The sequence below is a fragment of the Neopsephotus bourkii genome, unplaced genomic scaffold, assembly GCF_033783945.1.
Source record: "Neopsephotus bourkii isolate Nb327-2 ecotype Australia unplaced genomic scaffold, CSIRO-AGI_Nbou_v1 NB_936, whole genome shotgun sequence".
NCBI classification, from domain to species: domain Eukaryota; kingdom Metazoa; phylum Chordata; class Aves; order Psittaciformes; family Psittacidae; genus Neopsephotus; species Neopsephotus bourkii.
Window position 1 is genome coordinate 238,328 of NW_026901430.1, and position 13,975 is coordinate 252,302.

At 43.0% G+C, this 13,975-nt stretch overlaps 1 protein-coding gene across 3 annotated transcripts in view; it reads left to right on the top strand.

The window, feature by feature from the left end:
• MAMLD1 (mastermind like domain containing 1) overlaps positions 1 to 13,632 on the top strand; it is a 120,570-nt gene extending 106,938 nt beyond the window's left edge. For all 3 annotated transcript variants that reach the window (XM_061357975.1, XM_061357974.1, XM_061357976.1), the window contains exons 3-5: positions 9,477 to 9,623; positions 11,072 to 11,153; positions 11,441 to 13,632. In XM_061357975.1, the coding sequence (XP_061213959.1) occupies positions 9,477 to 9,623; positions 11,072 to 11,153; positions 11,441 to 12,462 (1,251 nt within the window). In that variant the 3' untranslated portion in view covers positions 12,463 to 13,632. The remainder of the gene's footprint in view (positions 1 to 9,476; positions 9,624 to 11,071; positions 11,154 to 11,440) is intronic.
• The last annotated feature ends 343 nt before the right edge of the window (positions 13,633 to 13,975 follow it).

Sequence of the window (13,975 nt, forward strand, 5' to 3'; positions counted from 1 at the left end):
GACAAAGTCTTGGGTGTCTTGTGGAGCAGAAAAAGCCCTTCCACCTCTCACAGGTGAGCAGCATGAAGTGCAGTTCTGCTGTAGGTCTTTGGGTCATAACCTGAGAGCATGGGAGAGGCACTGTTTCAGGAGGCTGAAGATGTCACTCCTCACATTGCTCCAGGAACTGACCCTCATCCTCCTACTCAGGGAGTAACTTTAATTCCTTTTGAGGGGAAACTGAGACAGAGAAATGAAGCAATTTGTCCATAGTCATGTGAAGAAACTATGTATGATGGAACTGGGGACTGCACCTGCTCATGTGAACCCAAGTCCATGTGGCTGGCTTTTATCCTGTGACTCAGTCATGAAACAAACTCACCGTTCAAGATCTCCTTTAGAGGTAGCTGGGGAGTTCACCTTTAATGATCCCATTTTCTGCGTCTGCTTCTGACAAATTGCATGCTCACGGTCTCATGAGCTAACCCTGCACAGACCTCTAAGATGTGCATGTCTTCATGTCTAGGAGTAGTGGGGCTATTAAAAGCACCCAAGTAAAAACTCTCACATGGTTATTTGGGGGCCAGATGGCTGCGTACAGCAGAGTGTATCGCAGAATCCACTACATCAGCCCAGTAGTGAATTTTCCAGGTGCCAAAAGAGAGGCTCCTTGTGTTGGAGATTAGAGGCGGGACCTTCAGTCTGCTGTTGCCAGCATCTGCAGCCAGAGACTGGAGGGGAGACTGACCCCCAGAGCTAGAGCTGATTACCCTGAATCACTCACTTATTCACTGTTTCTTTATGGGTGTGCTAATGAAGACTCTCAAATTAATTTACCCTGCCATTTTTTTCCCCTTGTTTGGTTTGGTTTTGCTATAATTCAGAGCAGCAGTCTCTGCTTAAGAGAAGATGCTCCAGAATTTATGGCAAATCAAAGCTGATCTGAATAGAAATTGCACGTTCTGTTTGCTTTGTTTTTAGCTTGGAACGTCGTGTCATGCGCCTGAAAATCTTTTCTTAGTGGTCTATTGATTTCAATGCATGAACCCACATACACCTAGTGATGTTTTATTATCACTCACCCACCATAGGGTATATAGCAGCTGGTAATTTTTGTGTGCTGACTGCTTTTTTTTTCTGCTTGATGGAAAGCAGAGTTGCTCCAAGCATATGCTAATGCTGAATGGGGGGGTCCCAACTTCTGACCCATAGCTAATATCCTGCAAGTCACATGAAGCTACCAAGGATTCTTGAGCTGGAGTTCGAAATGCCTGTGTTATCAGCAAATAAACACCATTAATTGCTTCTAATATGTCATGCAGTGGCTAAATGACAAGATCCTTATTAATATGCGTGTATATCAGCATTTTCAGCGTGTGTGAGGGGGAGTATGAAGTGGTAAAATTATTTAAAATTAGTGGGGAGTATTTACAGGAAGGCATAAAGAACTGTCAGTTGAGGAAAGCAGCATTTTATGTTCTTGTCCCGTATGACCTTGCTCCAAGGACAAACTAGAGCTTGATGAAATGAAGCTGCAGATGGCTAGTGATCTCAACTCTGTAATAATGAAATGACACAAGAAAAAAATGAGACATCTACAGTTTGTAAATACAATCTGAATGGAAGTGGAGAAAAGGAATTTTTAAGGGGAGATTGAGTTGACTTGGTTACAGCAGTTCAGCTTCGGGTGTTTTAATAATCATTTCCATTTAAAAAAATAATGGAATAGCACCTTGTTCCCCACACTCAAGGTCACCTTAATGCATTTTTCTTTTTCAGCATGTTGGTTTTAAAAATTTGCTCACAAGGACTACCTAGTCATAGCCTACTTTGCATCTTTTGTTTTAGCATGTTATTTATCACTGCGTTTTGTTGTGTAAGTCATGGTGGTGATTTTTGGCACTTGATTGGGCAGACAGTGTGATACAACCAATTTAGGTGTTTGTATAGGTTCATCTGTTGGGAAATAGGAAGCTTGTGAAAGGTTTAGTACTGAAAAAGTGATGTGATACTTCATGCCAGGGTGTGCTTTGCTTGTGCACTTACATGAGAAATCAGGAGTATAAGCTGTTGGGTTTTGCATGTGGGCAGGTTTTCATGCAAAGGGCTTCTCAGAAGCGGTTAGGGAGGCAACTGCTATTGGAAGTTAACAAGACATAGGCATCTGCCTCTGCAAATTGACCCTCTGCATGAAAGGAAAAAGAAATACATGGAAACCTTAACTTAGAGAAATAAAGGGATTTACTGAGAATCAGTCAGAGAAAGCTCTGATTCATACCACCTCACTGCTGTTCACAGAGCTTTTCAGAAATGGGCAGAGGACTGATTTCTCCCATTAGCTCAAGAATTCCCAATTTCCCCCTTGTTAGAATGAAATACTCACCTTTTTTTCAGTCAGATATTTTCTGCTCTCCCTAATACAGAAATTCACCAGCCAGTCATTGCATTTCCCTGTAGCAGTTTCTTCCAGGTGTCAAGCTAACCCAGCTCCTTTTGAATCTCATTGACACCTCTGAGAGCATGCCTTGACATAACACAAGGATTACTTGAGTCAAACCACTTTATAGATATGAGATGTTGTAGTTTGTCATCGCAGCTAGCACAACCTTGTAGAGACAGGCAGAAGGACTACCAGCTGAAATTGGGTGAGCTAAATACAGTTTTAGATTATCTCATTGAATTTATAGGCAAGCTGCCCTCCATGGGAATGAAAGCATGGTGTCAAGGGCTGGAGAATCATGATAGCTGTACAAGCCAAATATATTTTGTTCTTTGCAGAGAATTCAATTTGGGATCTTGACTCTATGTTGTATAGACAGGTACAAAACACCCATCTCTGCATTTTGGGGTATATAAACAGAAAAAAAAATAATAGTTTATGTTGAAGTATGGTGATGCGAAGACTGGTGGGGATGAGTCCAGCCCTAGAGTGTTCTCAAGCGGAGGAAAAGTGTGTTAACGCTGCAGGTGCTCAGGTCCCATTGCCATCAGGGGTCTGGCAGAGCTGAGGTGCTCTCTCTTGCTCCTGAAAAGTTTGCCTTTCACTTGGGATGGTGGAGCAAAGCTGTTCTCTGGGCTGCCTTTGCCTATGGCCTTGCAGTTCATCTGGGCCAAAGGATCTCTTTGTAGATGAGCTCCTGTTGCTGGAGTCTCATTTGTGCTTCTTTACAAGCACCACAGTCCCTGGGAGGTTGTGTGTGTCTATGATACACCAACTCTCCCATCCAGGTTGTGCCTCAGGCTCCTGGCTGCTCCCAAAGCCATTTGCTATGTTCTTTCTAACAACATGGTGCTGATAGCAGCATCACAGCTTGATTTCAACCTGCCTGCTAAAGGATGTGTTTTCATCTAAGAGAAAAATCACTGTTGCAATAATTCACTCTGGATTTTCTGTTTTTCTGTTGCTCTGATTGCTTCTGCTCTTTAACGGCATGTTTTCATGGATGAAACCAGCTCTGAAAATACTGGTGGAGTCTTTGCAAAAAAAGCTTTATCTAATTTGATTAGTTTTTTTAATGAGAGGAAGTGGACTCAGTTTCCATCTTATTAAAATTCTGGGTGCGTTTTTAAAAGCACTTTGGATACTTCGATGGGATTTTGTTTTCTTTTGAGCAATGTTCAATATAATGAGCAGCTATAGGGAAATTAGTGTTTCATCTGCTTTGCTTGATGGGAGGAGACCCTGACACAGTCAGTAGCCAGGTGAAGTGATGTTGTCATTGCTTTTAGCACAGGACTAGCTTTGAAGAAAGCTGTATATGCTAGTGCCATATGAAAAGAAAGAAAAACTTTACTTTTTTTTAGAAACAGAACCATATCCTCATGGATCACTTACAGTCTTCAAACAAAGCCTTTTCCTGACTGACAGCCCCCCAAGATAAGCTTAGAAACTTGAGTCTGGCAGTATTTCACATGCTTGTATATCAAGTAAATGGGTGAAAGATGGGTAAAAAAAATCCATTGAGCAACAGAGTTTGTTTTATCAATGTTCATACATTGGGCTAAAACAAACATGCAAACAAACAGAAAGCTTTGGAGCCTTTCTGAACTGAAGGTCTGTTTTATCCTGAGGAGCAGCTCTGAATTGTGAGCAGAATAGAGGAGAGAAAAAAAGAGAAAACTTCCAAAGAGCAAATGGAGAGTTTTGTTAAAGGAAAGAAGAAGAGGCAAGAAGCACAGGTAACCCTGGACTTCTGTGTGAAGCAGATGATCATGGCATCTCACAGACGTTGCACTCTTGACTGGGTTAACACCATCACTCTGCCAAACCATGACCCTGGATTTTGTTTGCTCTGTTTGTATGCATTGGCCAGACAGATTCACCATCTTAATATCTACTTGGATTAACAGCTGTGGAGGCAATGATCCTCCTTTGTAAAGGTGTTTTTCTATAGGGCTGCACAAGGTTGCTAGACACCAGGAGTCTATGTCTGGCTTCTCTGTAGGCCTAAACACGAAACTCTTACACTGTGAAATTCTATGGGTGAGGCAACTTTAATGCTACTAATGTTTTAATTGCTTAGCTCATAGCATTTGTAGAGTCATTGCGCCTAGGAGTCCTAGACAGGGACTTCAAAGGAAGGTGCTGCCCAGGATCCACCAAGGAGATGCAACACCTACTAGACAGGAGACAATGCAGGCAGGCAGGAGCTCAGGGAAACACAGAGGCATTAGGTTGAAACTAGCATTTGCATTTCCTCGGCAGAGTACAGAACTCACCATATGTAACAGATGTTCTTCAAATACAGAACAAAACTGGGTTAATGAAACTTCACCCCACCCCCAGAGAGCAGCTGTCCCTCCTGGGAATATGGACCCACCTCAAGTCCCTGGCTGAGCACATCAGTAATACAAGCTCTTGTGAAGTCCAGTGCCATGTTTTTCCTCTCTTATTCTTTATTTGTTCATTTATTACTGTGTGATGTCTTGGTAAATACTTCAAGTACGTTATCTTTGGTTAAAAAAAGAAAATAGAAAAAGCAGTTTGTCCCTTTCTCATATTTCTAGCTTGAAATATATTCTATATTTTTTTTATATTTCATCTACCTTGAGCAAATCATTTCCTTCAGACTTTCCCTTTTATGCCAGGGTACTGTGGCTCATCTCAACAACCCCTCTGGTTTAAGCTCTGTAATTACTGGATTCAGACTGAATGCCCCATTGAAAGTGGAGGGAATATTTCTCAGATCAGCATTGTCTTTTGAAATGGAATAAACTTTTCACATGCTGGTACTATAGGCATTTTTAATTAGACGTGTTTCTGTTCTTCCACTGCAGCTAACGCTTTCAGTTAGGAAGTGAAGTTCTTCCCTGACTCTACAAATATCTGCTGGATTTTGCAAAGCTGCCTGTCTCTCTCTCAATAACCTTGCTGTGACCTGGTTATCTGTTAGAACCACAAAGAATTCAGTCTCTAATTAGTCCATCTGTTAACTATTGAAATTCATGGCTTAGTTTTATTGTCTGTGTCTGTAACATAATGCTGAATGGTCTCACCTGGCAGCTTATTTCTTATAAAGCAAATGTGCCTTTCCAAGAGCCATTTTGGTGCAGATAACTGTCTTTTCAGCATTGGACAAATGACTCTCTATAGCAGCCTGCAGTTCCCCTCATGCCCTCACTGAAATAAATTGTACATCTCCAATAGCTCTGGGCTTAAGTCAATACAATTTAACATGTACATTTCTTTGTTACATTCTTTGGAGTTACACTGTAAGAGCAGATGGGAAAGTTTAATAATGATACATGAGTTTAGTTTTTTCACATAGTCCTAAAAAACAATGCATGCTCTTTATTAAAGATTAAAAGGATTTTTACATACTTGCCAAAGAGTGATTAAAGCTCCAGCTCAGATCCTCCGAAAGTCTTGCTTTTAAATTCTTTTTGGCCTGTTTGTTAATGAGGATTCAGAGGAATTAGGGGCCATAAATTTCTTCATTCTCACTTAAGTGAAGCCACAAAGTGATTGCTGGGTCTACAATCAAGTGCTGAGGACTGGAGTTTATCAACAGAACTATTCATCTCTGCGCTTATTTACTGCAGTTGTGCATTTGTACATAATCAGATGATGGGGTTGGGCAGGTCAAGCCTGTGAGTGGATGTTTAGAAGGATGTAGATTCATAAATGTACATGGTAGGTTGCAGTGGGGTTGTTTTCACACTTGCCATTTAGTGGTTGCCTGAATGTTTTGTTGGACCAGACCCACGCTCACTGCAACTGGGTGCAGTGATCTGCAAATGGGTTTGCCTAGCCTGGACAGCCTCCCATCAGGCACCAGCTGGGATGAACTGGTTTCACTGGACTTTCACAATTACAGCCAGTGGCCGGATACTGACACAAATAGTATATGTTCCTTCAGACCTGGAACCTGATTCTTTTCTGTTCTGCTCTCAAAACTAGTGCATGAGATACTAAGTCAAAACCAGGAAGCTAACCCCAGTGCCTTTTTGAACAAAACCTGCCATATTTGAAAGCCCAGGGAGTGCTGCAGGAGGTCCAGACCTGCTGTGTAACGCTTCCCTTAGCACCATAAACCCATGCTCTCCAATTCTAGGGCTGTGTGGTGTGCTGTTTAGTTAGGGATTCTGACCATTTGACATTTTAATGTAATTTTTTTTGAGGGAAAAATGGCAAAAAAACCTGTTACCTACATGCAAACACTTTTTTAAGTTAAAGAATAAGAATCCCCGTGGCCATCTATGCCCTGCAGTTTAGCTTACAGTGGGCTCAGATGCAGGAGCCTTTTGTTGTGAACACACATTTCCATCATTCCTAGCTTCAGCACTAGAATCCTCCTCTCTTTGCTGTCTTCCCGGATTTTAAAATGAGATAGCCCAAACTGTAGACCAGTTAAGATTATGGCTTATGTGGCTTGGCCTTACTGTGGGAAGGAAAGTGATTTTTCTTAGCGGTGAAAAGCGAAAAATGTTTAAAGTTCATTAACCTTTGGTTCAGATAGCAGTGTCCTTTAGACTACACCAGAGCTATTCTTAGTCATGACGTTTAAGGAATTATTTTTTATTGTAAGAGAATACAGTAGTTCCCACTAGTGGTGAAAAGAGAGAACTTTTCTATCTTTTTTTCCCTGGGTTTTTTGTTTGGTTTGTTGTTTTTTGGTTTTGTTTTTTGTTTTTTTTTGGCTTAACCTAAATGTGAACTGTAGAAAGCAAGATTTTGAATTCATTCTTTGTCTTCCCATCTATGCTATTTTGTCCTAATTTCCCCAAAAGCAAAATGTATATCTATAGATTGTTTCTTTAGTGGCTAATTACGTGTTATACAACTTTGCTCTGAAAAACTCAGCAACCCATTCTATGTATTTGCAAATGAACTTCACTGATTTTCATTATTGCTATAGGGTGCCTGCAGAAAATCCCATATAATTAAGCTGTTGTACTCCCACATCACAAGAGCCGCAATTAGTAATGTGATTTACACTTCTTTATCATTAATAATATGGAAAAATCAACATTATTTTCTTGATGATGTTTAGGAGAAATTAGAATGAGGTGGACATGATTAGGAAAAGAGACTTTAATGTTATGACTTGCTAATGCAATAGCTCTGAGCAAGACATCAGGATGATTGTCCTCACACTAAACTCATTTGCTTCAGTAAGCACAGACCCTCTGCACGCAACAAGACAAGTTTGGAGGAAATTGGATAGATGGCAGGGATTTTGGTGGCATGAACATTTCCGTGCCTTTCATGTGCAGAGTACACAAACTGAATCCTTCCACTTTCAAATATTCCCCTAGAGGCAATCTGCATTATTCAAAGCTTAACTATTGCTGCATTCATGTCCTGTCTGACATGAAAGCAGAGTGCTAGCTTTACATGAACTTTCATATTTACATCTGTAGTAAAACATATTTACTTTTCTCCTCCCGTCCCTCTTTTTCTGTGGGAGAGAGGAGGTAAAATGTGTAGGAGGGAAGGGGGAGGAGGAGAGATGTCCAGCAGAATTGTAAGCAAAGCACCAGTAATAAAGACTAGTCTTATGAGACTGCCCATGAATAGGAATGATAATGAGAGCAGTGATGAGCTGCAGGTCTGTGTCTTTTAGTAAATTATCTAGCAGTCATTTACATTTCATCAATTGTACTTTTGCATAATAGACAGAAGTGCTACAACAAAGGGAGGCACCATAAAAATGAGTCATTTCAGTGATCAGTCTTACAAAGAATATCTTGGAAGGAACTGGGTGATTCCTCATAGTGAAGCTGCTGTGGAAAGGTGCCCCAGGCCCAAGAAGCTTGCCTGATGACAAATGCCTTCCAAGGCTTTCTTATGGCCATTCTGAAACACGGCTCGTATCCTGTTTTCCCCCTCTGAGCATGCTTCTAATTGTCAGATGTCAAAAGGCAACAACTATTTTCTTCTTACTTATCTCCTGATAACATTGATTCTCAAACAAAGGATGTGGGCTTCCATTCTGAAAACAAAGGAAGCATGGCCCAGCTAAGGATGCTGGATATAATATACAAACTTCTCCCTGCCAATAATAACAAAAGATCATAAATAATGTAGACACTGGATGTGAAAATGGAGAAAGGGGAATACACTGGTACTGCTGTTCCTGGGTACAGTGCTCATAGGATCTTGTCCTCAATCAGGCCTTGACTTCTTCACTAGTTTTTTGTTTGTATTTCCCTGACTACCTGCCAGCTCCAAAGATGTTTAGACCTCAATACTTTAAGTATTTTTCCCTTTTGGGTTGTGTCTTCATCTGTTCTTGAGAACGTTCTTTTCCTCTTCTCTCCACAGTGCTCTTTCTTTGAAGGCAAGACCTCACTGGTGAAAAGCACCTCAGATCTTTCATTGAGGACTTATAGCGAGGCCAGTTTGCACCAGCCAGGAGTCAGACCCAGTGCATCACTGATTTGTGCCCAGCCATGACCTGACCATTCTCCTCCGTTTTCACAATTAGCTATCCTTTTTTGTCCACTCATTGAACCCACAAGAACCACTTAATTCCAGGCCTATGTCTTCTTTCTTCCTTTCTTGGTCCCTGGTCTGAGGGCACCTTTTTCCCTCTTCTGCCTTTAGTTTGCTGTTTTCTTTTCCTGTAAGCTCTCCTTTACATTGAACTGCCAAATCCTACCCTCATGCAACTCTTCTTTCCTTATGTCTTTCAGTGTAACAGTTGGGGAACTGGTGGGAAATGTGATGCTTTACTCACATCCCTTCTGCCAGCCAGGCTGCCATGTGACTCCAGTAATGGTAGTGAATCAGTCCTGTAGCCTTGGGCTAGTCATAAAGAATTTTGGATTAACTTTTTTTTGCTTCTCTCACTTCTTGGGCTGATCCTCAGAAATCAGAGAAGTCCCCTGCCCTTCACTGTCCTCACCATGACATGCAGGTCCGTGTGAACCCACAAAGTGTTTTGGCCTTGGGACAGCCAAAGACCTGAGAGAGGGCATCCGCAGAGAGGCTAAGGGCTTCTGTTGTTATCTCCCTGATGAGATTCATTTTCTTTTTTCATCTTTCTTGGCAGGATCAAAATCCAGGAATTGTTGCCAGACTTCAGGAGCCGGGCTCCATCCCAAGCGGAGGCTCTGTGCCGGCACCAGCCACGGTGAATGGGTACACGATGAGGAACCATTTACTGAAGCAGCAAATAATGAAACGACAGCTGATGCAGGTACAATGCCAGGTGCCTCTGTGGGTTGCTCTGCTGTCCACCTCACTGGGAAGGACAGGACTAACTGTCCTAACAGGAATGGGGAAATCACCAGTCAGCAGGCACAAAAGAATGACCCTGGAACTGCTGGTTTGAGTCAGACTATGGCTGTGGTGAGTCCAGGATGTCATGCCCAAGGGAAGCCAAGGCCAAGTGCTGCTCAGCAAGTCCAAGTACAGATCTGCCCACTAATGTGCAAGGGAAGGATTCAGTCACCTCTGTATCATTGCCGTCATCCTTGGTCAGCCACGGAGCTGGGAGGGAAGATGCAGAGAAGGAGAGTGAGTCAGGCCCAGGAGAGATGTCCTCCATGTGTTGCTTTTCTCTCTGGTTCCCTTGGGCTTTACCAGAGCAGATGTTAGATTTCAGTTTGTCCTGGACTTGGCTGGTCTCTCTAGCAACAGTAGTCCCTGTATGAGTTTGTAACATAGGGTGTGAAGGAGGGGAATCCCTCAGACAAGTTGGGTGGGGCAGCACTGGACATGTACCTCTGATTTCTGAGCATGCTGCGTTTTTCCCATTCAAAGAAATGAGGAGTCTCATTGCTTTGGATGGAAATGAGATGAGAAGTGGCTCAGTAAAACCCTCAACAAAGTACTGTCCTGCTCATTGATCAAACTCCCTTTCAAAACCTACTCTGTCTCCTTGCTGTAAGTTGGCTTCAAGCTTATCTGCTGTTTTGACACAGTGGGAGCCAGGCCTCGGTTCCACTGTCCACAGAGGTCCACAGCACGGATGCAACTGCAGTGGTGGGTTCTGGGGTTAAATGATGGGAGACACAAGTCAGGTCACTTGGAGAAAGCCCCCAGTGTCTTGCTCAGGGTCCCTGGCTTCCTGTGGTCTAGTTCTACCTGCTTAGAAGTGGCAACCAGCACAAAGGTTGCACAGGACCAGAGCCATCCTGCAGACAGAGTAATGGCCACCACACCATTTGTTGGTGTGTCCCTGAAATACTGCCACAGATTCTGTTCACTAATAGCCTTCCAGTCACCTTTTTTCCCTGGATTGAGTACTTCACAGGAGGCATCCAAACAGTAAACACAAGAGGTGCTGAGGAGATGCCAGGATTCCTGCAGCCTCTGGCTGTGCTGCACTTCTTCATAAGCTGGTGACACAAGGGCCTCTGTGTTTGTCCAGCTCCCCCTGGGGCACCTGTACAACATCCGCTGAAGGCTGCACTTCCTAATGCAGGGCTGTTGTCAGGGCACCTTTGCAGGAAGAGGCATGTGAGCAATTAAGACCCAGTCTGAAACTAACTTTCTGGGCTGAGTCTCATCAGAGGGCGGCATGTGTGATGTCTACATACAGGAGAGGTTGTTAATGATGACAGTGGCTACACTTCAGTTGTCTACTGCTATTCTTGCTTGTCAAGAGGATGAAACTTGAATGTTATGCCCCTTGTTTTCCAGGAAAAGCAGAGACAAAATATGCTGGGAGGAGCATCTGAGCAGAGGAGTTTATTTGCAGCTCAGCAGATAAATCAGTTTCAAGGTAAGGAGGGAAATGGTGTGCTCTGAAAAGCCTCAAGGAGCTAGTGCCTAGAGTCTGATTAAATACAGGGCACTTAATAATTCTCTGTCCTGGAATAAAAGCATTTCATATTTTATCACGTATCATGAGATTCACCCATTTCCTTGTTGCTCCAGTAATAGCTGTTACAAAGAACACAGAGAGGCCCATGTAATGAAAGAGAAGGATGGAGCAGCAGCTTTTTAATGCTCTGCCATGTTTCCAAGGTGAACATGTGCTCACCATCTAACACGTCTCTTTGCCTGCAGCTGTGCAGCAGCCCATTCCCACTGACTGCAGCCAGGTGATGCCAGCTCCTCCGCCCAACCACCGCATGCTGCCATCTAACCCAGCCATGCTCCAGAGCACCTTGGGCTCTGGCATGGCCCCAGCTACCGCCAGTCAGAGCAGCGGGACAATGGTGATGATTCCACACAATCCTGGCAAGCAGCAGGGGATTTTTCCACCTAATTCTGACTTTAACATCCCACTGCGGCCGAGCCAGAACTCACTGGGCATGAACTCAGGGTGCCAAACAGTACACAACCACTCTGCTGTGCGGCCAGGAATGCCGATGGCAGGTTTCAGTTCTGGTTCCTTAGCAAATCACTCTGCAACTCAGCAACACTTGAGGCAGCCGGGTATGCCAAGGGTCCCTAACGTCTACCCCAACTCATCTGCCCAGATGTGGACGCCAACCACTGTGCCAAGAATGCCAAATCAAAGCCAAATGGATACCAGCATGCAGCAGTTCTCCGGTAACACTCTCTTCTCCAAACAGAACGTGAGGCCAAGCGCAGCGGGTCAGCAGTTCTCCCAGCAGGCTGTAGTGCCGCCTAATCAGATCGCTCCCAGCGTCCAGGTCAGACAGATGCAAAAACTGAGCATGGGCCAGTCTGGCCAGGGCTTGAGCTCAATGAGTAATCAGACCTTGAGACACAATTTAACCAGAGGACCGCTGCCAGCTATGAATGTTATGAAATCAATGCCACAAGGAGTATCCAGTTTTAACCAGCTCAATCCTGCCCCGGGCCTTGGCCCACCAAGCTACTCTTCCTCAGGCCAGCCACCCGATGCCTTCAACAGGCTGAGTGCCACCGCCGAGCTGCAGCAGTACGACTTTGTGTCCCAGCACAGCAACTCCATCATGCCCGCCAACTGCAGTGACACTGACTTCCTTGACTCTCTCATGAAGAACAGCAGCAGCAGCAATGATGAAGAGTGGTTGAACAATCTGACAATGATAGATGACATTTTGGGACAGCACGCTCAAAGCTCCGGACATGTTTAGCTCGGAGAAGAGCAGTTTCTTTGTAAATAACATACATATGGCTTTTGAACAGAACAGACAGCCTGGGAAAGCCAGCGCCTCTTTCAATACAGAATGAATAGACTCAGCCAATTCTTTGCCTGCATCAAAGTTTAATGTTGGCAGTTTTTCAGATGACTGTATATATTTGAATATTTTGTAAATTATGTTTTCCTAAACCTTAAATGTAGAAGTATTTATACTTCTTTGCTGGACTGTTTGTAAATAAATCTATAGCGTAACTTTTGGTTTTATTATAGGGATTTCATTATACTTTGTTATAAATATGCAAATAATATTGTTAGTTTCAGTAATACTGTGTATTACAGCATAAACTTCTTATGTTTTTGACATAACTTAACACATGAACTAGGGGTGTCATTGCAGCCAGACTAAGCAGAAATCAAATGCGGCATCTGTTCTCCCATATCATGAGGAAAGATTGAAAAGTTGCATTAAAGAACACATAAAATCCATAAGAAGAGACTCGTAGCTCAGGCTTGCAGCCCATTCCTGGTATGTAGGTCCTATCTGGGCTCCCAGTGCATTGCCTGCAGAGATCCTGGACACGTTATCAGCTCAATACACTCCAGTAGGTCAATCTGACGCTGACAACGTGCCATCATTGTCCTGCAGTGAGTGTGTGCTTGTGATGTTCCGGCTGCTGACCGGCGTGTGCATGCATGGCGAGAAGGTACTGTGCTCCAAGGTGGGCTATACCAGAGAGGAGGCATGGGGCAGGCACTGTCTGCCCTCCCTGGTGGAAAGGTAGCTCTGGTTTGCACACCTCTGCCATGTATATTTGTAGTGTACAGGTGATTTGTTCCTGGTTTTAAGGCTTTTCATAATTTCTGTTTTAATGTGAGAATTCTCTTTTTTCTTTTTTTTTCTTTTTTTCTTCAGAGGAAAGGTCTATAAACATTAATAGTTAATTTTTGATGTTTTTTCGGTCAGCTACTATTGTCCTATGTATATTTAAGAGTCTGTTTATAAAAGATTCACTGTACTGTAAACTTCTTAAAATGACTTTGTGTAATCATATTTTAATAGTCACGTCATACTTCGCAATACATTTGTAATATTACGTCAGCTTCAAGCACAGAATGTTGTTTTTTTCTTCATACCATAATAAACTGCCAGGGGAAAATTGCATATACTTTATGTGTTCATTTCTCATCTATAATGTTTCATACCTGCAGATATTTGGATTAATTTGATTTGTCCAGGATGCTACAACGTCAATCTAATAACATGTACAAATGGATGTGTGCTGTTGGTAGAACCGGGCTAGGCAAAGGATTGAAGCAGGCTTTAATTTTATTTTAAGACAGGATTTCTTAGCCACACTCTCATTTTTCAGTGTAATTATAGGTGAATGTGAAATTAATCTCTATTGGGGTTTATTTTTGCATAGCATCATGTTTATTTAAGCAACAGTTCTTGTTTGTAAATGCCTGTTTCAGTTGGCCCATCAGAAAATCAAGCCATGCCCAGC